Source organism: Motacilla alba, chromosome 2 (genome assembly GCF_015832195.1).
Source record: "Motacilla alba alba isolate MOTALB_02 chromosome 2, Motacilla_alba_V1.0_pri, whole genome shotgun sequence".
NCBI lineage: Eukaryota > Metazoa > Chordata > Aves > Passeriformes > Motacillidae > Motacilla > Motacilla alba.
This window is the reverse complement of record NC_052017.1, coordinates 14,810,562-14,835,034: the sequence shown is the minus strand read 5'-3', so window position 1 is coordinate 14,835,034 and position 24,473 is coordinate 14,810,562. Positions and strand designations below refer to the sequence as shown.

The 24,473-nt window shown below is 39.9% G+C and overlaps 1 protein-coding gene across 20 annotated transcripts in view; it reads left to right on the top strand.

Annotated features, from left to right (window-relative positions):
- Nucleotides 1-24,473, top strand: part of SVIL (supervillin) — a 134,186-nt gene that overhangs the window by 81,962 nt on the left and 27,751 nt on the right. For 7 of the 20 annotated variants that reach the window (XM_038129589.1, XM_038129587.1, XM_038129582.1 and 4 more), the window contains 12 exons: nucleotides 4,034-4,117; nucleotides 6,111-6,995; nucleotides 7,328-7,492; nucleotides 8,089-8,123; nucleotides 9,215-9,276; nucleotides 9,669-9,808; nucleotides 10,567-10,662; nucleotides 11,879-12,131; nucleotides 13,619-13,642; nucleotides 14,673-15,228; nucleotides 16,702-16,921; nucleotides 22,057-22,186. In XM_038129589.1, coding sequence (XP_037985517.1) covers nucleotides 4,034-4,117; nucleotides 6,111-6,995; nucleotides 7,328-7,492; nucleotides 8,089-8,123; nucleotides 9,215-9,276; nucleotides 9,669-9,808; nucleotides 10,567-10,662; nucleotides 11,879-12,131; nucleotides 13,619-13,642; nucleotides 14,673-15,228; nucleotides 16,702-16,921; nucleotides 22,057-22,186 — 2,650 coding nt within the window. The remainder of the gene's footprint in view (nucleotides 1-4,033; nucleotides 4,118-6,110; nucleotides 6,996-7,327; nucleotides 7,493-8,088; nucleotides 8,124-9,214; nucleotides 9,277-9,668; nucleotides 9,809-10,566; nucleotides 10,663-11,878; nucleotides 12,132-13,618; nucleotides 13,643-14,672; nucleotides 15,229-16,701; nucleotides 16,922-22,056; nucleotides 22,187-24,473) is intronic. The other 13 variants (XM_038129580.1, XM_038129594.1, XM_038129583.1 and 10 more) reach the window with 9 other exon arrangements.

Here is a 24,473-nt window from a genome sequence, read left to right as displayed (position 1 = left end):
AGCAGAAGAGCTTTTCAGCTCCCAGTTGTGAGAAATCAGGAAAAAAAAGGAAAGAAGCCAACATGGATTATTAAAGAAGTAAATGCACAGTAGTGAGCAGAGACAGGTGTTTTGGGAAGAGCATAGGGACCCTGCCCAGTTGTGCAGAGATGAGGTTAGGAGGGGCAAGGTGAAGCTGGAACTGAACTTGGCAAGGGATGCAAAGCATAGCAAGGACTTCTACAGGTATGTTAGCTAGGTATGGAAGGTCAAAGCAAAACTGGTAACAAAGGATGAGGAGAAGGCTCAACTACTTTTTTGCCTCAGCCTTCAATGGCAACTTCTCCTTCCACACCTCATGAGTGAGTGGACAGTAGGGTGGTGACTGGGGAAGCAAAGTCCCTCCTGCTATAAGAACAAAATCATGTTCCTGACTGCCTGAGGAAACTGAACAAAAATAAGGCTACAGGACCCAATTAGATTTATCCTGGAGTCTTGAGGGAATTGGGTGATATATCTCCATGATATCTGAGCAGTCAGGTGAAGTCCCAAGTGACTGGAAAAAGGGAAACATTGCACCCATCTTTAAAAAGGGTAGAAAGGAGGATACTGGAAACTGCTGCCCTGTCAGCCTCACCTCTGTACCTGGGAAGATCATGGAACAGATCCTCTCAGAAACTATGCTAAGGTACATGGAGGACAGGGAGGTGATTCGAGACAGCCAGCACAGCTTCTTCAAGGCAAGTCCTGCCTGACCCATCTAGTGGCCTTCTGTGGTTGAGTGACTACATAAGTGGACAAGGGAAAGGCTACAGATGTCTCTGTCTGTGCTTCTGCAAGGCCTTCTACACCGTCCCCCACAGCATCCTTCTCTCTAAATTGAAGAGCTATGGATGGATTGTTTGGTAGATGAGGAATTGGTTGGACAGCTGCATCCGGGGAGTAGTGGTCAACAGCTCAGAGTCCTGATGGACATCAGTGACAAGTGGTGTCCCTTGAGGGTCTCTGTGGGGACCAAGGTTATTTAATGTCTTCCTCAATGACACAAGGGGTTTGAGTGCACCCTCAGCAATTTTGCAGATGACACCAATTCAAGTGGTGTGGTTGACACTCCTGAAGGATGGGACAATCACCCAGAGGGACATGGACAACCTTGAGAAGTGGGCTCATCAGAGTCTCATAAGGGCTTTGGTTAGGACAAGTGCCAAGTCCTGCACCTGGTCTGGGGCAAGCCCCAGTAGAACCAGTACAGGATAGGGGTTGAAGGGATTGAGAGCAGCTCTGCCAAGAACTTTGGGGAACTGGTGGATGAGGGGCTGGACATGGGCTGGCAATGTGCACCTGCAGCCCGGAAAGCTAAATGTGTCCTGGGCCACATCAAAAGGATCATGGTCAGCAGCTTGAGAGAGGTGATTCTGCCCCCCTGCTTCACTCTCTTGAGATCCCACCTGGAATACTGTATCTGTAATCCTCAGCACAGGAAAGACATGGAGTGTTGGAACAATTCCAGAAGAGAGCAACAAAAATAATCAGAGAGATGGGGCACCTTTCCTATAAGGAAAGGCTGAGACAGTTGGGGTTGTTCAGCTTGGAAAAGAAAAGGTTCCAGGGAGATCTGATTTCAGCCTTTCAGTGTTGCAGGAAGTGATTATAAGATCAGGACAGACTTTTTAACAGGGACATTCCTCTTTTCTGGTAGGACAAGGAGGAATGGTTTTGAGCTAAAAGAGGGGTAGGTTGATACTAGATATAAGGAGGAAATTTTTTACAAGAAAGCTGGTAAAACACAGGTACAGGTTGTCCACAGAGAAGGTAGATCCCCCATCTCTGCAAGCATTCAGGGTGATGTTGAATGGGACTCTGAGCAACCTGATCTAGTTGAAGTGTCCCCGCTCATTGCAGAGAGATTGGACTAAATGACCTTTAAAGGTCTCATCCAACTCAAACTACTGTGTGAGTAATAATATAATACAAATTGCTGACTACATTATCTCTAATTTCAGATTTTTTTCCAGATGAGGCTTGAGTCAATATTTGCATAAAACAAATTTCCCCTAATTGCTGTCTGTCTGTCTTTTGAAGGAAACCATCTGCACCCACCAAGATGTGGTGTAGTACCTAAAGCAGCCAAGAGCTTAAATGTGGGATTTGATCTCTTGTTTGGTTACACATGTAGGCAGTAGCTGGTATTTTAAAGGCCATGTTGCCAAGAGCCCATTCTTTGATACCTCTGACACTTTCAGTGCCAGTGTGTACTCCCTGGTATGATATTCAGAGATGTAAGAATCTCCTCTCTGAAACTCTTGTCCCTGATTCTGAGTGGTAAAAAAGTCATTGTGTCCATGCAGTCCATTTAAAGTTACTCTGTGGTGGTCTCCTATAAAGTTATTTGCACAAGGGGAAAAAAAGCTAACTCCAGTTTTTCATGTGACTGCTGTTCTGAAGTGAGTCCCACATTATATACAGGCTATAAAATCGATTTTGTTGAATTTAAACTTCCTGAGTTTAAATTGGAAAATAAATGCATCTCACTTTGGAATATATATGAAAGCTTTTGTGCCTTCAGTACTACGATTTAATAATTAATCCAGTTACTCATCACTGAGAAGGTATCATTTGACATTGCCTGCATTTGGCTCCTGAAATGGCTGATTAAATTCAAAACATGGCTTGCGTTCTTCTGATTGCACTCTTCAAAGGATGAATGATCAAGTACAAATAATTATTGCTTGGGCCGTGCCCACTATAAAATTGTGCCAAAGTACACATTAAAGAGAGGGAAGTTCCTGTGCTTCAAAACGATTCCAGCTAGCTGCTTCTAGTCAGCTTCTGTGAAAAGGGTTTGCCTCCTATTTGGTCAGTTCCATTAGGGATTCAGAAACGTTTGGAGAAACAGAAGGTGTTTCAACAGTTGGTGTTTGCTGTTCTAAGATAGATTTGGATTCAATGACAACAGCAGGTGAGTTCTCAAATTTAAACTTACTTGCATCAAATACATTGTTATCTCCAGAACAGTTGATGATTTAACCTTTTTCAACTATTTTTCATAAAAGAGTAGCTAAGAAAAATTGAAGTGTATGAACTGGTACTTAATTTGGGGTTTTTATCCCAAATGGCTCTTCTCCAATGGAAAAGTTCTTTCAGACATAGCTATAAGTAATGGAAAGCATCCTGGGTGCTTGTCACCTCTGGGGAATGAGTTTGTAAACACTGTGGCAGGACAGGCTGTGCTTGCAAGGTTAAAAGTACTTGATGTGTTCTACTGTTGCTGGGGAATTGTAGGTGAAGGTGAGCATTAGGAAAGTTTTTGAGAAACTTTATGTAGGAAACCTCCAAACACCCTTTCTTGCCCTGCTGCAGGACTTTTAAAAGCTCTTCTGTCTTTTTATGCTTTCAACTCCAAAATGTGAACAGAGTAAAGTCAAGGCAAGATTAAATTAGAGGTCACTTTTTTTCTTAAGTTTTTCTTTGCCAAGTCACCCAGTGACACAGTGTCTTTGACTTGTGCTAACCAGGTGAGCATTTCTGAAGCTCTGTGATACAGGGTTACAAGAGGACAGAGGGGTTCCAGATGCTCCTGAGAATTTCTTAGAAAATATGATGTAGCCGTGTGAATTTTTCACTTCATTAAATTCTTATTGCTCCTTTGTTTTGGTGGCAGCAGTCTTTACCACTTCAAATCACAAATTAAAGGAATGGGTTCAACAACTTTTTCAGATGTCCTTACACAAACTGACCCGCAATGGCAAATGCAAAAATAAGTTGTGTGGTCGCTTTCACTTCTCAATTTTTGGACAATGTGCACTTGATAGAATTACCTCTATAGAATCTTTACCACTTAGCCTACTTTGTATATGTTTGTAGGATTGTATAATAATTTCTTTCACAGTTTATCACCTTTGAATTAGCTTAGTGTGCATTGCTTTTGTTTTCTAGAACAGTCCTCTGCAACTGAGTAATCAAAAATAAAAAGCAGTGGGGAAGGGAGATTGGGAGAAATAATGGGAGCATGTATTGAGATCTCAGAAATTACCTGAAGTTTTGTTTTCTATAGTAGTGCAGGGAAAGCAAAACCTGAATGGTTTCTTCAGAAAGATTCAGAAGGGGACACACCTTCACTTATCAGCTGGCCCTCCAGGTATCATAAAACATAGCTGTGTGGCTAACAGTCAGACTACAACCCCCCCTTTCTTTCCTTTTACTGTCTACATTTAACACTTGCCCTTAATTTTCCTTTAACAGCAGCAAGTAAGAAAGTGGGGTTTTTGTGAATAAAAAGCCTGTGAAACTTTTCTGAAGCATCTGCTTTTATTCTAACTTAGAACCAATTGGTATTTTGATGAAGAAGTACAAATTCCCCAAGCTTCTTCCACAGCTACTATCATTCTGGCTTCCACTAGATTTTATAACTTCTTATTTTATCTCATTTTGTGCTCTGCAAACTATCATATTTTTATACTGTACACCGTTCCATGTTAGCATTCCCTTCAAGTAACTCCTTGAATTCCAAAGGAGATGGTACAAGAGAAGTAAAAAAAAAAATTACATGGAAAAGTAAAACAAATTCATGATCAAAGCTACAGGCAGCTGCTTTCTCCTGGTTTGGTAACATATACAGTAAGCCCACCATGAAAAGCATTGCAGGAAGACTGTTTTTCATGTTCCTGGTTAAATAATACCTATAACCCAGTACTAACATCGGTGTGGATGTTCTGGAAATTGCTTGGTACATGTAGTTCAAAGCATACTTCTTCAGACTTAACACACTTTATGTGCTTAAGCAACTTTCCCTGACAAGTGCATCGATCTTCAGAGGTAAGAAGCACCAAAATGTTAGAAAGAGTGGTGTTTCAAATAACTTTGGATATCCTGAATAATTTGTCTTTTTTCCCCCTAAATCTTAATTTTTTCTTTTTTCTCAATGATGTAAACTCCAAAAAATATGTTGGTAGCAAGCCTGGAATTGCACATACTTTGAGCTGGATTACTTACTTTCAAACAGTAGTTTGCTAGCTTGACTCTCTCTCTTTCCTCAAAACTAAAATTATTTTTTCATACCCATTTGGGAGGGGAGGAAGTACAGGGCTTTCATTTTTAATACTGTGTGTGTTATCTACAGACACTCACCCTGTGAGGTGTCTGAGCCTCGGCGAGGCTGTGAAAGTGCTGGAGAGCTTTACCTGCAGCAACAGCCCCAGAGCAAAGGCTGCCCCTGGCTGCATGTGCTTGCCTCCCACTGTGCTGCTGTATTCTGTTTAGAAAGGTTAAATAAAACTCTGTTTTGCATGGGTGTTGCACAAGTCCAGAGGTGTTTCTAGAAAACACACCGAAGTAAGGTAACTTTTGGGAACAAGGGGTTTTTTTTTTGCAAGTTTTGCACTTGCAGGATGTAATGAAACATATTAAAACAGAATGCCTGTTTCAGATTTTAAATGCCTTTTTCCCTGCAAGCTCTCTGAAGAGCAACAGCCATGCCATAGTTTGCTTTTGGGTTTAGGACTTGCCCTTTCAATGTTTTTATTCAGTTACTGAAACAGATTATACTACATGTGATTTTGCAGATGTCTTAAATGACATACAAAAACGCAAGTAAACCAAAATATCTGGCAAAATATCTGAAGGGCTAGGTGGAGATAACATGTTTTTTTCACCCCTTTCCCCTATATAACAATATCTTGGTATGATGTAAGCTTCCCAGTGTTTAGACATCTTCAAATGTCTGACTGCATACACAGCTGCCAGTAGAATTTGTAATTTCAGGCTGAACCCAACACTCTGATAATATAAAAAGCAGTTTTGATCATCTTGGTTTTTTTGAGACTATGGGTATGTGCTGTTTGGCAAGTGCACTTGTGATCTCATGAGAACATGCTGTATGTTCCCAGAGCTTGCACAGTTACCTTCTCAGGAGTCATGCATGTCCATGTCCCCTGAATCACTTGACTGTTTTTGAACAGTGTTACTGCTGAGATTTGGGGGGTGGAAGGGGTTGCATCATAAGATTGCTTTATTTTAATGCACTGGTTTTTATTTTACTACAATGTTGCTGTCTGTACCCACAGTAGGTGTCTGTGTTCCTTTCCAGATTGGGTATTGCTGTTCACAGCTTTAATCCTTTTTCTTTCTTAAAGAGTAAAAGTTAGAGAGAAATTGGTGAAAGAGGAAAGTGCTCGTGGAAGCCCTGAACTTGTCACAGACACAGTATCTCAGAGAAAATCCCATCCAGTGCCAGCCCACTACATGCCTCTTCAGACAGAAACGTCTGCCTTTGATAGGGTTATAAATCAGCCCGTCAGTTCCGTCCGCCAGCCAATCCATGGCTATATCCAGCCTGCTGGCATTGCTCACACAGCTCAGCTGATGGCAGCGGAAGAACCAGCGAACACCCCTGCTGGCAGCCTCCTCCCGACAGAGCACGCTAGCCTTGGAACAAAATCCTCAGCAGCCACCGCCTCAGAGACTGAAAAGAAGGAAGCACCCGGTTACGGAGCAAAACCTGCTGAAGGAGATTCCTTGGAGGGTGAACAGGCTTCCAAAGGCAGAAGGCCCATTCTGCCATCTGAGATTCGCAAGCAAGGGAAGAACCATGAAGGCCTCTTTGGCGGAGGAGAATTAGAGACCCCTGTGGGGAGTTCCTCCTTTGCAAGCAAGCCGAAAGTTAACTCAGAAGTTCAGAGGGAGTTGGAATGCAATAAGAGGCAGGCCCCAGAGCAGCAGTTTAAGACCCCCGAGAACGTAGAAAGGAGTGAAGCTGTTATGTACATACAGAGCGGATCTGTATTGCAGCCTGACAAGGCAAAGGCTCCTGTTTGGAAAGTGTCAACAAAGCATAAGGTCCTGACTCGCTCCATGTCTGACTATACTGTGACTACTAAGCTAGAACCTTTTAAAAGTAAGGAGAGCATGGAAGCAAATCCACCAAATGGTGAGATTGGCATGGTTGACACAAAAGTCTCTGTTGCCCAGCTCCGTAATGTCTTTCTGGAGTCTGCTAATGCCAACAAGAAAACGGAACTGTAGGTGACATTTCACTCGTATTTTCGTGTGAAACTTGCACGTCCTTGGCAAAATTACACCCACTCAACAGCAGTTGTTGTTCAGCACTTAAAGCACACAGCTTAGCTCTCACCAGTGTGTACTGGAGGCTGAGATGGTTTGAATCCTGCTTTTGTGCTTCTGCTTGCTAGTGCGAGTTGTGATGTGGGGTAGCTGGAATGTGTTCGTCTGCGCATGGACCTGGAGGAGCATGCAGAGTGATCTCTGGGGAGTTGTTGAGATGCTTACATCTATGTTTTACTTCTCTCTCCTATTTTCTTTCCTATGCGCTCTCTGTCATGCGATTTGAAAGTGAATCTCGGTTTGAGATGTCAGCAGCAGGTAGTACTGTGTCTGCCAATGGGGACCGTGGGCCACGAAAGGCAAGGCGCTATTTTACTCCTGGTGAAAATAGAAAGACTTCTGAGAGATTTAAAACTCAACCTATAACATCAGCAGAACGAAAGGAGACAGATAGGTAGGCACGTATGTAGCTCTGTGTAGCATTCTGGCGCAGGTGGATATTAACAAGGTTGGGATAAGATTTGTCCATATATCAGAATAAATGTTTTGCAAGGTTATTGTTTGTCTTTAAAAACAATTTTTTGTAGCTTCTTACAAAATGAAATCCAAACCCCTCCCCCATTAAAACCAATTTGTTGCAAATTCCTCCCATTTGAAATAGTGAACAGTGAATCATCCTAAAGTACTGTAGCTCTCTGGTTCGAATGTTAAATGCTTTTGATTTCATATAAAGGGTTTCCTTTCCACCTATTCTGCTTTATCATTTACTCTCTTTGTAAAGCACCAAAGGTACCTTTTTATGTTAAAAAGCTGGTAGCAAATCATAGACTTCTGTTTTCTGCAAGGTGAACTAGAAATAATTTTCCTTGACTGTATTTAAGTTTGGCTGCAATTGCTTGCATTTATGCTTTATTAAAGGATGTTCCCAAGTGGACGCTGCTGAAACTTGAAAAACAGATAAATTCTTCTGCTACTTCAGATTGAATTTGAATTTCATTTTTGATGTCTTGTTTCCAGCTAACTTTTTTCTGTTTGATAATTTTTCACTAGGTCAATTTTGTATGCAGAAATACCAACTGCTGACGGTATGTTGCTGTACTGTTTTCCAAGGAAGAAATGGGCTTTGATGAGTTTTATTTTGTTTTAACTAAAGAACTGTTTGATAATACAAACAAAATCCACTTGAAAATATCTTTGCGTATGATATGTAGTTGAAATACCCCTTTTCCTTGGGCCATATCTATTACAGACTTGATTTCAATCTCATTTTCAGTCCATAAGTCTGTCGGTGGATACCAAACTTCAAATGGGAATCAAGCGGAGAATGGCTTGAAACTTTTCCTTATAGTTGGGGTTGGGTTTTATCCTAATTTAGACAATAAATAAGGTAGTTGTTGGGAAAAAATTAATTATTGATCAGTTTTAATCGCTGGTCTAGGACTTATAATTTAAAGAAAGCCTGTAGTATATTGTGAAACTGATGTTGCTAACTTGTTTTTTGGCTAAGGAAGTTGCAAAATGCAGGTTATTAAATGACAGAATTCAGTCTGCCATCTTGCTTCTCTTTCCCTCTTGTCACCCTTGGCAAGTCTGGCACAAATTAAGTAGGTAATCTCATGAGTAGCTATATTTAGATTTAATGCCTTATGCTATTTGAAAGCTGATATTCCTTGCAGCTCTGAGATGCTGGCTCTTGGATCTGGAGGATGCTGATTTCAGCTCCTGAGGATACCAATTTAGCCTGTGAGAAATGTGGACACAAGGTGGTTATCGGAATGGCCAGCTAGTAGAAGATGATGTTCAGTACTCTTCACTCACCCTTAAGGCAGTCTTTATTTTCTTAGTCCATGTGTTTTCATAGACTGATGCAATAAGTTTGATTATTCATCAAATGTTGTTTAGATAGTTTGAAAGGACTTGAACTGTCCTAAAGACAAGTCTTTTGTTTGCAAATCATGTCAGACTACATGTCAGACTGTATTGCTCATTTGATGCAATACATTTAAAAACAGGTAAAGTTTACACAGCTGTGTTCACAATAAGTTTGTTTTTTTTTTTAATGTGAGAAACAGCCAGCTTATTTTCTGGTTTGTAATTAATCATATTAAAAAAATATTACTCTTTATATGAGATTGATTCATTATGTTCAGCCTCCTTTTTTTTTCTCTTTGTGTAGATGAAGAAAAATTGGATGACCGAGCTAAACTAAGTGTAGCTGCAAAGAGACTCCTTTTTAGAGTGAGTATTGCATTTTCTAAATAGGAGGTTGAATTAAACATTTCAAATACAAGATGCTGAAGGAACCCAAATGAATGTATGAAGTATAATGCAATTAATCAAGTTCAAGCTACATAACTTTTGTTATCTACTTCATTCCCTACCTACACAGTAGACCTGTTGCCTACTTAAAGAATGTCATTTTGAGAGAGTTTTAACTCCATGGTTAGTTTAACTCTCCATGGAGAGTTTTAGTTTTAACTCCATGGTGCATACTGTGTGGTTCCATCTTGCTTCTAATTCAGAGATGGGCATTTGGGAACTTCACTGCTGTGCATGCAAGAAAGCTAAGAATAAAGTATTGTTTCAGGACTTTTCTTCCATGGTTTTAATTATGACATATGTCCTGTTAGGAAATGGAAAAATCATTTGAAATGAAAAATATTCCCAAGCCACCTACCAGAAGTTCGGCGGTGGAGAGAAGGCTGCGGCGCTTGCAGGACAGGTCTCACACACAGCCCATCACCAGCGAGGAGGTGGTCATTGCAGCTACGTAAGTCTGGTGCACGTGTTGGCTCTACCCCTGGCTCCTGCTTTCCAACCTGGGAATGAGCTCCATATCTGTGGTGCTTATAACTTTGTAGCGAGGAAAACATTTATAGCTAAGGGCCTTGAGAGCCACAGGGGAAACTATATTGAAATTCCTTTTTAAATGTAGAGGGACTAGTAAAGCATAACTTGTATGAACTGTAATTTGGCAGGAAGTTTAGGAACCTGTGGATTAGGTAAACGAGATTAATCATAGCATTGTTTCATAACCCAAATGAATAAGATAGTTTGTGCTGAGGGAAGTCTGCACAATTTTGTATGGAATGTATATATATTGGGGAAAACTTTTTACACCCTGAAATCTCAAAGGTACTTTCTGGGAAATGCTTTTCTTATGCTGTACTCGTATATCATGACATTTTCCTGAAAAAGGGAAAATCATTTTGGGGGGAAAATTAAACAACAGTGAATTGAATGGATGTTCACCTAATGGTCAGCTGATAACTTACTTTATGGGTTAAGAATAACATCAAGAGACAGCCTGTTTGCTCCTCTAGGTTTTTTGTTCTTTCAAGTTTTTTGGAATTACTTTGCAAATGTCACAGCAGATAACTCGGTTAATTAAAAATGATTGCTGTTTGGTTTTTTTTCTGTTTTGTTTTGGTTTGGTCTTTTCTGTAGTTAACACTTAATGTATTGCTTTTCTTAATGCTTTTTTCTTCTCTCTCCCTGTGAATTTTCCCTCCTTGGCAATTCTTTAAGTGAAACTACCCCTGCTTCACGTTCTGTGAATACCCACACAGTAGTGACAAGAGTACCTAGTCCCACTGTAGTTAAGAGCACTGTACAACCTACCAGGTACTGGGGGGGTAAACATGCATGTTACATGGAGCACAAGATTCCTCAATAGCAGATGCATCTTTAAAGTCTTGAATGCCTTTTCAATGTGTCAAGTGAATACTTGTTTGAAGAATATTTAAAACATTCGTCAACTTCATTTATGTTTGCATGATAAAGCAATGCAGCTTTTTTTTGTCAACTGTCTGTTTTCAGGACCCTTCTAACCACACTTAACCTGTTGTAGAAGCTTATTCTTCTGAAAGAAAGAAATTAATTTGCATGTGAGCAAACATAGCAGAACCCTCTTTGCTCTTGTAATTTTTCTTGTATGGTAGTGTCATCCTGAGATGGAAATAACACAGCTGAGTGCTTGATTTCACAAGCAGTACATGTCCTTTGTCTGTCTCTACATGTATTTTTTTAGCTTGCAAAATTAAAGGAAATATAAGAAATTGCACCACCTATAGGTAAAGTTGCAGAATACTGTTCTGAATGAGAGAATTTCAGCAGAGACCATGACAAAAAAATACTACTAATTCCATAAATGTGAAAGAAGTTGAACAATAAAGTATTTTATAGTAAAGGTGAATAAAATACATTATTGTAGAGACAAATGCAGTTACAGCTTTTATGAATGAATATGTCTGCCTTCAGCATTGGTCAATTTTCAAAATCAATGGACTGTGTTTCAAAACCAATTTTTATTGGTGATTTATCCCAGATAATTCAAAACAAAAGACAGTCTGAATTCTGTTCCACTTCAGATTAGAAGATTCATTGCAATTTATTCTAACTTAAAAGCAGCACAAACTTGGAGTTTAAGTCTGGCATTTAAATGTTTTTATCATATATGGTCCACAAATTGCTTTCAATAAAATTGAACTTTATATAAATTGCACTGTAGGACCTTAAAGGCATTTAAATGTCTCTCCATAACTCTGTGCTCTGTATAAAGAGATTATCTTTAAAATCACTCTTCAATCTTGAGTTCCCTTGTAAAAAATGTTGTGTCCTAATCAAATGAATTCATGAATGAAAATGTAACTTTTTTTTAAATCTTCAGCTGTTGAATTAGAATTCATCATGCCAATGTTGAACCACTGCATACCCACTTAGGCTGCTATATTACATTGGCTATTGTGCTTCACGTGCAGATCTTCTGCTTCTATCAGGTTGAGATTTTGGAACTGCACAATGGCTTCTTCAAAACTAATTCCTAGTTCTGCTTCTTCAGCTTACAGGCATCAGCACACCAAAAAATTTTAGCTAAAGAGGAGATAAGAGCAGCCAAAGAGGCGATGGGGCAAGATCAGTCTGAGGAACCAGATTCTTCCACCTTAAGCTTGGCAGAAAAGATGGCTTTGTTTAACAAACTGTCTCAGCCAGTGTCCAGGGCCATCTCCACGAGGAATCGGGGAGATGTGAGGCACAGGAGAATGAATGCTCGTTACCAGACTCAGCCAGTCACTCTTGGAGAAGTTGAGCAGGTAAGTGCCATCATAGGTCTTCTGCATTTCTTTTTATTGGAGAAAACAGCTTCAGTGTAAGATACCATAAAGGCTGGCCTTTCCTTTGCTCTGAACTACACACAGAGGAAAACGTTTGTCAGGAAGCTGCCTTCTGACACTGAACATTCCCTGAAGTGTTCAAATTTTTTTGTATGGTTTTCTTCTTTTTTTTTAAGTAATTTGAGAGTATATCGACTTCCTGCCTGGTGCAAGTTGTACCTTTCACAGTGTGTGTCACTTCCACACATGTTGGGTAGGGTATTACATGTTGTCTGAAAGAAAATTCCTGATCAAAGGTGTAAAAAACTGAGACACACATCATTTTGCTTTAGGTGTATTTTCAGGGCATTTTGGAGCTTTGTCATGTGCAGTTTTCAGGCTCTTTCCTTAAAGCACAAAATATTTCCATTATTAGTAAGGACACGGTCTGTCATTTTCCTCTGGGAGGAGGCATTGATTTTTATCTGTATTTTTTTCCCTAAAAGCAGAATACTTTTGAAATTCAGGAAGTCAAAGAGAAATTATTTAATGTGCAGTGAAATTTGGCTTCCTGTTCTGGAATACTTCATCTAATTGGAACTGCAAAGGAATGCCTTTTTAGTTAAGCCTCAGCATAAGGTAGCCCAGAAGTGGTCTTTTAGATCTGTTCACAATAGCAAAAACAGCAGTCCCTTTGCACTACAGCTTTGAAAGAAATCACTTTAACAGTGAAGCACAACTCCTGTGCATGTCATATTTCTATGTATTTGGAGAAATCTGAGGTAGAAAGTTCCTACCCTTTTCTTTCTACATGCTTCATTCATGATTATAACTTTTCCATATTTTATAATAACAGGATAGTGAGAAAGCAGGATTTCTCTAAACATATTGGTGCAAGGCTGTACAGATTATAATTGTACTTTATGCCTATTTCGCTTGCCCATGAAGTAGTAATAAATGCTTGACAGATTTATATAAGCAAGGTTTCCAGACCTTACATAGCCCTTTTTCCATTCACTCTCCACATGCCAGTCACTGTCACAGCATGGCCTCTTTAATGATTGTGTCACCAACTTGTTTGGGGGCCAGCGTGGTGGTGAACAGAATAGGGCTGAAGCAGATGGGGAAGAAGTGACAGTCACGTTACTTTGTCAGCCTTACCGAGCAAACTTGTTTTTCAAGCAAGAAAAATCAGAGGAAGCATGTTGTGTCATCTGTCTGAACCTAGCAAATGAAATCAGAGTTGACTCTGAAGCAAGCTCAATGGGAGTGTATTTTCAAAAAGACTTTCTACAGTGAACTGTTCATTGGAGTGTTGGGGGGTTTGGAGATGCAGGTATGGTTTTTGTAGGAAGAAGCAAAAGAGAGGTCTCAGAATAGATAACTAGAGGTTCTATTCCCAAAATGCATATTGCAAATGTAAATATCTTGTAAATGTAAAACTGAATTCACTTTTCTGATCTCCTCTAAATTTCTAATTCTGATAGATGCAATGGAAAAAAAATAAACTGGTAACTATTCTCTTCATCTTGTTTTGGAACCTTTGAGCTAACATAGTCTTTGCTCTGCTTCCCAGTTTGTTTAGTGAATGACTGTTGTCTGTGTTTTATGGAATCTGCATGCACATTTTAGGTTCTGAGCTGATTTCTTCGTACTGGTGTGATCTTGTCTGTCCTTTTGCACACTGTTCACTAACTCTGCAGTTTAAGAAAACAACAAAAAAAGCCCTCTCCAGATGTGTATGAGGCATGTTTGTCACTCTCTTTCCTAGCTTTTGTCTCTTTTGGAGAAGATAAAGCTCTGCATTTCAGAAAAAAAAAATGCATCTCAACTGCATCAAGGAAAATTTTACAAAATTATTATGTTAGAAGAGTAGAAAATATAGTTGTTCCACCATGGGGGCTGGCAGAATAAGTTTGGAAGCGTTTTTAATGTGCTTCTTAGGCTCAAATACTTTGCTCATGACAGCCAATGTTTATATTTGAAAAAGTCCTGCATGAAGGTGATTTATGTGGAAGGAGCATCAGGAATGTCTGCCCCGGGTTAGGACAGCACGGAACAGTCTCTCCTTGGCACTGAGTGGTCACCAGAGCTGGGAGCTGCAGAGCTGTGTAAGAGCAGAGCTGTGCCAAAGCTAATGAGTCCTGCTGAGATGCAGAGGTGATTAGCCTGGGCACATGGCATGTCAGCCAGCATCTGGAACCTGAGCTAATTCCTTCCTGCACTGCTGCAGGTCCTGAGCCCTGACACGATGCCAGGTTGCATGTTCCACACACACCCGTTGTTACTAAAGATGTTGCTGCTCACATGCAGTTGTTTTTACCTTGAGTGGAATAACCCATCTGCAGATGAATTTATGGAGCAATTTTTGCTTTCCTTACCTGTTCTAGTCTGTACTGATAGAGTACAATATTTACATGAAAACATACCTTGGATGAACTGATGCGATAAGGCTGGTTTTTGGAATTGATAATTTCAGAGCCTGTAAGTCCTGTTTGGCTTTTTTGGAATTTTTTGTTCGTTTGTTCTTTCCCTTCATAGGTACAGAGTGAAAGTGGAAAGATCGCTCCCCTGTCATCTGCAGTTGCAACATCGATTTCAGCCATGGCCTCTGCCCTGGCTCCGCTGTTCGGGGAGCTGCCCGGGAAGGCAGGCGCTGATGGCAGAGGGAGTGCTGCCACCAGGTTCCACCCTGCAGCAGAAAGCTTGGACTCATCAGGAAAACGCACACACAAGTCAGAACAGTGGCAGCCCTCAACGGAAGCCCTAGAAAGCAGAACATCATCAAAGAAACATGAAGAAGAAAGAAAGAGGTTTCTAGCCCATGAAGCTAATGAAATTAAAAAGTACAGCTCCTTTGAGGAAGAAACCGCACATCCTGTTCCTGAAAAAACAGGAGACCACCATAAAGAGACAACATACAGCTTCCTGAGGAAGGGCAGCTTGGAACTATTTGGTTCACAAGCACTTTTTCAGCCTCTGGAACAGAAGGAAATCGATACTGGCATGCAAGGTAAATGGGAAGACAAAAAAGGCCAGTCCTTTGAAGAAAAGGTGGATTTGGAAAGTGTTATGAAAAGCAAGACTTGGCAAAGAGGTGTGGTAATTACTTGCTGTTGATGTGGTCTCATTCAGCAAATGATGTTTCAAGCTTTATCAAGGCTGGTTGAGTTTCCTTTTTCTAACACTGCTTAGAAGTACAGAAATATCTGTGAAGTGTTAAGTTTTAGAGGAGTTTTTTTTAATTATTCTTTCAATTTTTCAGTCTTTAAAGATGGCTCAGTTTTATTCAGATTTATTTACTTTGAAAGAAGTGGTATTATATGCTGAAGCTAAGATTTATTCTTTCTGGTTTTGCCCTTGCTCCTGCTCTCCAAAATTCAGAGCAAACTAAACTTGCTGCTCTGAGTCAATTATCTGCCCTTAATTTTTGCCTTATTGTGCATATAGAGTTATGAATTAGCTACATATGTGCATGCATAACTAGGAGTGGATAATTTTCAGATAATTAATTTTGCAAAACTAGTATTATTTTCTCTTTGATGTGGTGATGAAAGACAAACCAGGAAATTCTCAGAGCAATTACATTTTTATATGCACAGCATAATTTAAACTTAAAAAATCAAGTTGCCCATCTTTATTTAAAGTTCTTTGGAAATAAATAGTGAATTTTGTCATTTCATAAGTCCTTCTATTCTGATGAATTTAGAAGGATGTTGTATTCCTTTTCTGTTTTATTGTGATGGGTGACAGGATCGCGCTACCCTGTAGCACTAAAAGCATTTTTGTGTTCATCCTGTGAAGTTAATATATTTTGAATTTAATGGTCTTCACACAGGCATAGAGAGGAAGGTACAGTTCTGCCTGTATTCCTCTAAAGCAGTATCCATTCTGTCCAATTAGCCTTTGATGACTGCAGGGGAGATGGAGACTGGGATATAATAGGAGCAGTCATATATCAGAGAGGTGTTGTGCTTATAACATTTCAAAAAGAAAAATGAAGATGACTTATATTTCTTTAAGGATAACTATAATAGTGCATTTATCTTTCTTCAAGGCAGTTTTTCCCTGTGGTTTAATTGCTGCTTGAAAAAACAAACCCAAAAGAGCCCCCAACACCCTCCTAGAATACAATACCTCTATTAAGCTATTAAATGTCCTAGTATGCTACTCAAACATTAAACTGCTTTACCAAATAGTTAATTTTCTTGTTTAAATTTTGTCTGCTTCTCTTTCCCTGCTCTTTGTTCCCTGTCACTTCCATCTGTTTGTTTTCCTGTTGGTGTGATGAGGGGAGCAGCAGTTTGTGCCTCACCCATGTGAAGTTCAGAGTCGTGTATTGAACATGGTGTTCTGTGGCTTCATGTGAACATCAGCCACAAATGGCTAGTGCCTGCAGCAAGTAATGCTGCACAATTAATCTCTGTGCTCTAGCTCAGGCAGGAGTTTCCCCCTGTTAGAATAGTATGTGATGTGAATGTTTAAAATACAGATTTGCTTCTTCAGTGTTAGCAATGTAAAGTGTCTTTGAGAATAGAACTAATTCAGCGCTTCTCTTTTGAATGGGCAGACCACGCTGAGCCTTCTTCTGAACTCACCAGCACATCAGCCACGAGGACAGTTTCACAAACAGCAGCTGCAGCATCCTGTAGACTGCAGGAGCTCTCTGAACAATTGGAAGGCAAATTTTATAAGAATTCCTGTGAGATGTTTTCCATGGGAGAGAGCAAAGCACAAACAGCTGAGGATGTCCTTGACAATGCCAGCAAAACTATGTCAATTAAGGAAAGGTACTTAAATTTCTCTTTCTTTTTTTAATGATCCCTATAAATGCAGTTATTATATTGATGATGGTATAAAAAGAAACTTTAAAACTGTTTCTAAAGAGCCTGAGTAGTGATTATTAGGATTTGTTATTACTAACAACAGAAACATGCAGCTAATCTGCCTGACATGCTTATAAAGCAGATGATGGTGAATAAGAATTACCATTCAAGAGAACATAATAACCTAATTTTGAAAGAGCCACCTGAATAATCAATTAATATTTCCAAAAATTAAAGTTGTAAAAGATACATGTTCTAATTACACTTGTATACTCAATATACTCCTCCAGGTTCTGCTTTCAGTTATACAACAGCTATAGTGTGATTCTGGTTTATTTTAATAACCATTTCTTCTTGGTCTACAGGAGTCCCTTAAATAAGCTGACTAGAGGGAGTCAGAGATAGACTCTTATATTGCCCCACTACTTCAGAAGTACCTGATGGCTATTTTGACTTCTCAGAACTTAATGTAGGGATTTTAAAAGTATAGTAAGTTGGACAGGTTTATAGGAGTACTAGAAATACTTTTTTGCAACCCAAGATCATTCTGATCTGAAGCAAAATGTTAAGTCCTGCACTTGTGCAGAGACTGGGAGTTCAGGATTGAAGTGCCAATAGCTGCTGTAGTACTTGTAGAAGTTTTCCTAACTTAGTTAAAACTTTGAGAGTATAAACTCAGTCCCAAACTGGTAGCAATCCATTGAGTGAATTATGATTATTTGGCCTATCTTTGCTTCAGTTTTTCTGCATGAAAGCAGAACCAATAAATGAAAATAGCTGCCTGATTGAATTTTCACTGTGTAAAAGTATTCCCTCACTTAATGAGGGGAGTGTGATATTAGGCATTCTGAACCTTTTTCAGTTTACTGTTGTTTTGTTTAAAGCAACTTTCATCCCTCTTCCCCATTCCCCTCCTGTAAATATGTCAGTTGTCTTGGCAGATGAGGTTTAAGACCAATAACTTCTGGTTTATAGGTGGTAAATGACCTACCATCCCTGATCCTGATGGGGAGAAAGAGGTTGGAGGGAAAATCCAAGTGTTAGTAACTGTTGCAGGCCTAACTTCAATGCCTCAGCTGAGTTGATCTCTTGAGGAACTGAAGCCTGTCGGTCACACAATCAGGAACCACTTTTGTTAGGACTGCAAGACTGTGCACTCAGTCCCAGAGCTGACAAAAGCTGACAGCTGACCTGCTGTCTTGTCAGGAGTTTGCATACCCTGATTCCACAAACATCTGTAAACGACTGAGCTCGTATCAAAATGTTTTAGCCTTCCAAAATACCACAGTAGTCTACTTCTTGTCCCAGAATTAAAAGACTACAACCACTAAGTTTCTTTTGCTTGGCTGCAATTCATGCCAAGTATTCATAAACATCAAAGAACATTTCTGCTAAAGATTAACTATTACACTTGGATTTCTTTTTCCTTTTACATTCACTAACTTCATCTTCCCATCCAGTGGATTTTTCTGGCTGTGTCAGACATTCTTTCACCTTATGGAAGAACAACTTTTCCACATATGAAATAGTATTTGGGCAGGATGCATGAATGCTGGTCTGGATGAAAGTGATTTTCCACAAAGACTTGCTTCACTGAACTAATACTATCCTCGTAGAGTAAATTTATGGCTGGCATTTTCAGAATTGCCCATATTATATAGAAAAATGAAAATCATTATTTTTTAAGGAGGAAAGACACCTATCCTCTCTTCTCCTGTCTCTGTGCATTTATTGAGACCAAAGGCCATCCTGTCAGCTCTACGTAAGAAGTCAGCTGCATTCCATGATCACCATTTTAAAAAGCTACATCTGATTAATTTCTGGTGAACCTCTTACCATCATTCTCACTTTCTCAGGAAAAATCTAGCCTAAACTTAGTTTTCAACCTTTTTGATGTATGGCTACCTGAGCAATACTTTCTTATGCAGTCTGGTTCCCACTATACTGAATTTATGCACTCCTTTAACAGTCAACTTCCTTTCTGTAGTTACATATCTCATATTGCCTTCCAGGATTTATGATTCATCCAAAAAGAACTGGTCAAGTGCAGCCAAGGGAGAACATGTGAAAACCAAGCCTATGTCCAGTTTATTCTAGCTCAAGGAGACAACTAGCAACTAAGATATTAAAATATTGCCACAGAAGAAAGATGTCTCATTTTGGACATTTTCTGCCAGGATTTTTGCCAAGGCCTTTCATGCAACTCTCTTTGTTTAGGCAAAACCATTGTTCACATCTCATTTCTGTTTTCCTTCAATATTCACTATCCAGCATTTTGCCTTCAGCCCTGAAAGCCTTTGCTTTGAGGCCACCCTGACACCTCTGGGATGAGGCTCCTTCTGTCTTGATGTCACTCAGTCTATCTCAGTAGCAGGTGAAAGAAGGATGCAGAGCAAGCTGTCAAAGATGGGCAGACACACTAAAAGCTTTTTCTTTCAAGAAAAGAGTAGAAGTTATTTTCTTCATATTGGAAAAGGAGCTTTTGGAGGCAAAAGTAGCATTTTTACACTGTGAAAGTGACTAATGAATGATTATTCATTATTTATAAAAGGTGGAAAACTAGAGGTGTTCAATGAAACTAGTAAACAGCAGGCCTTAAACAAGTCTAAGGGTCAGACCTAATATTTGCCTTATTTTCTAAGACTTTCCAAAGAATCAGCTGCTCTGTACTGCTGAGCTGGTGGGCTTACTTTTAGGAACCAATTCAGTAGCTCTTTCATCTTTATTCTTACAAAAGCGTGTCCTCCATTCAGTTGTTGCTGAGTCAGGGCAGTCTGACTTTACTGCCACTTCCATTGTTCAAAAGAAATGCATGGCTTTAGGTTTTACACAGCAGTGAAGATTTTATTGGTATACAGAGCATACATGTTTCTTTTAAGTGGTGATTTCATTGCTCAAAACAGGCAAATGTGTGTTCTCACTTGTAGGAGTCACTTGTTTCATTATATATACCAGTGAAGAGTGGAGGGCTGCTATGAAACCATTCTTATGCCAGAGAAGAAAACAAAATCTCCAAAGACACAGAAGTATTCTTAGAATTATAGATTTTTCTCTCCCTGATCAAGCAGGCTGTTTGGGTCAAAGGTCTAAATACCCTGCAGTAATGTTAGCTTAAAAAACCAAAAACCAAGAAAGAAAAAAACCACTTTTTCCCCTGCCTGCTATGCTGAGTAGCTGTAAACATTTTTGAAACAAACCCAGCTTAGACCAAAGCTGACCAATATGCCTTCCAGCTTCAATTATCACAGATCATTTCTAAGCAAAACTGACTTGAGAGAACATAGCTACTGAAGATAACTCATTGCATGCTGGCAATTCAGTCCCATCTTGGTCTCCTCCACAGTTTTACACATGCATGGATGCACTCCAGAAGATTAGTTCTGGGCAGTGAAATCTTGTGTCCTTTCTGCAAACAGTGACCATGACCTCAACTCCTTATTGTGAGTCCTTCTCACCCCTACTCATCCCGTGCTGTGAGGTATGAAGCAACCAGGCAATGTGAAGCCTGCCAGCACTGCCTGCCTGGCCAGGAAGAGAGGAAATAACTGCTTTCTTGAATACTAACATTCTTACTGCCATTGTATTCTGTAGATTTACTGTTTTCTGCATTCTTAGTTTTTCTCAAGTGACTGCCCTAGGCCCAGTTGATCATCCCCAGATAGATCAGTAGCATGGTTGCACCCCCTGGATTTTTGCAGGAGGCAGCTGCCTGAAACTTGGCTTCTGGCTGGACCTCTTTGGTTCTACCCTTTCCTTCTCCTCAGAGTTTCCAGACAAGATTTGTGAGGATAACAGTAATCACATCTCTGAAAAAGAATTTCCATATCTTGTAATCAGAATAGATTTTAACTACTCAACCTGTTCAAACATTAATAGGGTTAAGGGTTTTGTATAATTCTTATTGAAATGCTTTAGATTTGAGGAAGGTATGTCATAATACTTAATTAAACTAAAAAATTGTTTACTAGATCAATGCAACTGTTTGCATAAGTGCTGCAGATACACATTTTAGGGATTACTAAGAATGATTTCTGAAGGGTAGAAAACTCATATAAATGTTGATTTCTGAGGAAGGTAAACTGAAGATCATCATGGCTGTATAGACATCATATTCCTGACTGACTTCCCCTATCCCCAAAAGTAGTCACCTCGGGCTTTGTATGGACAAATACAATTCTAGCAAAACTAATCTACATGTTGTCTCCACTGCAGCCAGTCAGCCCTTTGTACTATATTCAGAATTTTGCTCAAGATTAGGAAACAGTGTTGTGAAAAGATCCCACTTACTGAGATTAATGGTAATCCACATTTTAAATGTAAGACCTCCTTTAAACAAGTTGAACCTTGCTGATAGATTTCACAGCTGCAGGGTAGTTAGCACCAGGTTATTAGTGCATTGGTGCTGCTGATTTGTGTCGCAGCAATGCCTGGGCTAAGCAAGGACATACAAAGTGATCCCAGGGAGTCTGATAAGTAACCTCAGCCCCTGGAGTTGTAGTGAAAGCAGGAACTGCAGAGTTGTCCTTTGATGTGCCTGATGAGACCTAATTGGTGTGTGCCTGCTGAACAGACCTCTTTCTTCTTGGGCTTTAAAGAAAATCATTTTTAAAGTATTTTTTAATGAGTACAATGAAGACCAAAGGTAGGATGATACATATTCTTAACTTTGGACATCTACAGGATAAGTATCCATAACCAAGCTACTCACTTGCTGTGCCTTAGTGACTGAGTGGAGGGGGGAAAAGCAGTTATTAATCTGACCTTTTTATACCTACTTTAGGAGGATCTGTGTTGTACCTTGGTCTCCCTTGACTGTATTGGCAATTTCCACTGATGATACAAATTAACTGGAGTGTCTGTCTCAGGTCTGGATGTCTGTTTTTTGACAGATGATTGCCATTCAACATGTACAGTATAAGGCTTGGTGTTTGTTTGTGAGCTTTGTATATGTGTATGAAATGTAAATAACTTAGTTAATGCTAGAAAACCTAATTTCAGATTATATTGAATGCAGCATTAGTGAAACAATAAGGTTATCTTTTGAGGATAATGTGAAGGACAGTGTTTAAAGCTGCCTGTTGGCATGCTTTTCCTTGCAGGTTGGCATTGCTGAAGAAGAGTGGTGAAGAAGATTGGAAGAGCAGGCTCAGCAAAAAGCAGGAGTATGCAAAAGTGCCTGTCGCTGATCGCAGTGCGCAGATGCAAGAGGTTGAGCAGCTGTTGAAGAAGGTAACTCTGTCCCTATTTGGGAAAAACATCTTGTTTGAAATGCTTTTGCTATTTGAAGATGCATCCAAGTAGACAAGCATGCCTAATATTAGCTGCTAGCTCCTGCTACTCCTCTTGTTGTCAGGCTTGTTTAAAAAACAATTCTCCCAACATGAGAGATTACCTCATGAGGAGGTCTTCACTGTCCTGGGATGTGTAATAGTGGTTACAGTGTCTTCACATCAGAAGATAATGAGCTAGTGAGTGGGTCTGTAAGGCTTCTGCAGAATGAACAGGTATAATGATTTAAGCCCTTTCTCCTCCTCTCCCCCTTCCATGCCCCTACATTGAAATTGCCTTAATACTTAGTTCTGATGTTTTCTTATGTATGGTGAGTTTGTAAAAATGTCACATTCCTAACACTGTGTTATCTCTGTGCATACACTGGGGTTTTGACCAGTAATTTTGGATCCTAGAGCTACTGAGGTAAAGCAGGTACCAGAGCATTCGTGAGCCATTTGGCTTTTGGTTATCTTGCATGATCTTTGCTGTTTGTGAAGAGCCAGAAGTGGCAGGACCAAGATTTTATCTGTCTTACAACAGGTAGCAAATGGAGAGGGAGATTCGCAGAAAGGTGTAGAGAAAAGGGAGATCCACACTGTTAGCACACTCTGGTTATGCCTATGCATGAGTAAATTGGGCTGCCCAGCAAGAGCAGATCTGTAAATCAGAATAATTACCACTGAGGATGTGCTACCTGTGCCATACTTGCTTGTTTTGGTTCAGTGAAGTTTTGTTTCAGACTAAATTTAGCTTGGTCCTGTGGCCTAACTGCCTTTAGCAGCAGTAGTACTGCCTGGGGATCTTGGAGTGCACTTCAGGGCTTGGTTTCATGCAAAAGTCTGTGCAGTCTGCAGTGTGAACCAAAGTACAGAAAGCGAGGGTGACTGGGAGATTTGCTTCAAAATGGACTGTCCCCTGGCTCAAAGTAAAGGACCATTGGAGACTTGTTTCCCTTCTCAGTCAGATGAAATAGGCTGTCTCAAAAGCCTTTAATTTCTGTAGGAGTCCTTCATAGAGGACAGGTGAAAATAAAATTTGTATTACAAAATTTTCTACTGGGGACGGTAATCTTTGGATCCAATTATTTGGTTGTTTACTTCTACTAAATAGCATAGGCAAACAGTAACAAAAAGTCTCCTGTTCCATCAGTGCATTACAAGTAAGGACACAGTTTGTCATTATTGAGGATAAATCTGTGTCTGAACATGTGAGTCATCAGTCCTGTTAACTGGACAGAAAAGAATAAAGCTGATTTCTGCAGTTTGATTTATGGGGTTTGTTTTGGTTTTGCCCTTGTGGACTTGTTCAAAAATCCAGCTGCTAGTTTGAAAGACATCCTAAAGCAAAAATGGTTCCAGGGAGGAAAGCAAAATTGTGGTCACATTTTTAACAGGCTGGTCTCCAAAATGACAACTGTTGAGATCAGATAACAAATGTACTCTAGCTAAAGACAGTGGGGTTGAGGAAAAGCTTTAAACAGCTGCCAAGAGTTAGGCAGAGACAAACCCTTTGTTCTCTCTTCTCACCCCTCAGCACCCATGCCCTCCCTGCTGCGTTACCATGTGCAGCAAGCACGAGTCAGGCTTTTAAAGCGAGCAGGGGAGCATGAAGTGCTTGAGGGATACAAGCTTTGAAGTGACAGTGCTAGCAGGGGAAGTTTCTGTGACACTGGGTCACCCACTCTGATAGTTCATATTAGCTCTTGCCTATTTAGAACCTAAATCAAAGGATTTTCATGTCTGCCTATGGATGAAAACCTGGGGTTTCACCCATACACAAGACACAATTCCATGAACAGTAGTGATGTTTGGGATGCTGCTTCTCATGTGATACATGAGAAATATGTAAACCCTTACTGAGGTGCCTACTGTACTTGCAAGACACCATGTCAGCTGCCCTTAAATCTAGAAGTACTGGTTTTGATAAGCAATCAGTGTGGTGGCTGTAATCCTTTGAGGACCATAAAGCACTGTGCTATTGAGGTCTGTTTGTAGAACTTTGAGACTCTGCTGCATTTGGGAATCTTAAGTGTTTTCTGTTGCTGGATTACAGTAAAAATGCAGGAATAGTATTGATTACTGAATTTTGAGCTAGTTAGACACATGGCAGTCATCAACATCATGGCAGTCATCAACACCATGGCATCAACAGCAAGGGTGTGTAAACTTCTGTCATGCCCTGCTGCTTCAAAACAATGCCTGATGGTTTTAGTTGCAGGATGGTGTTCCTATTAATGTAGTCAGAC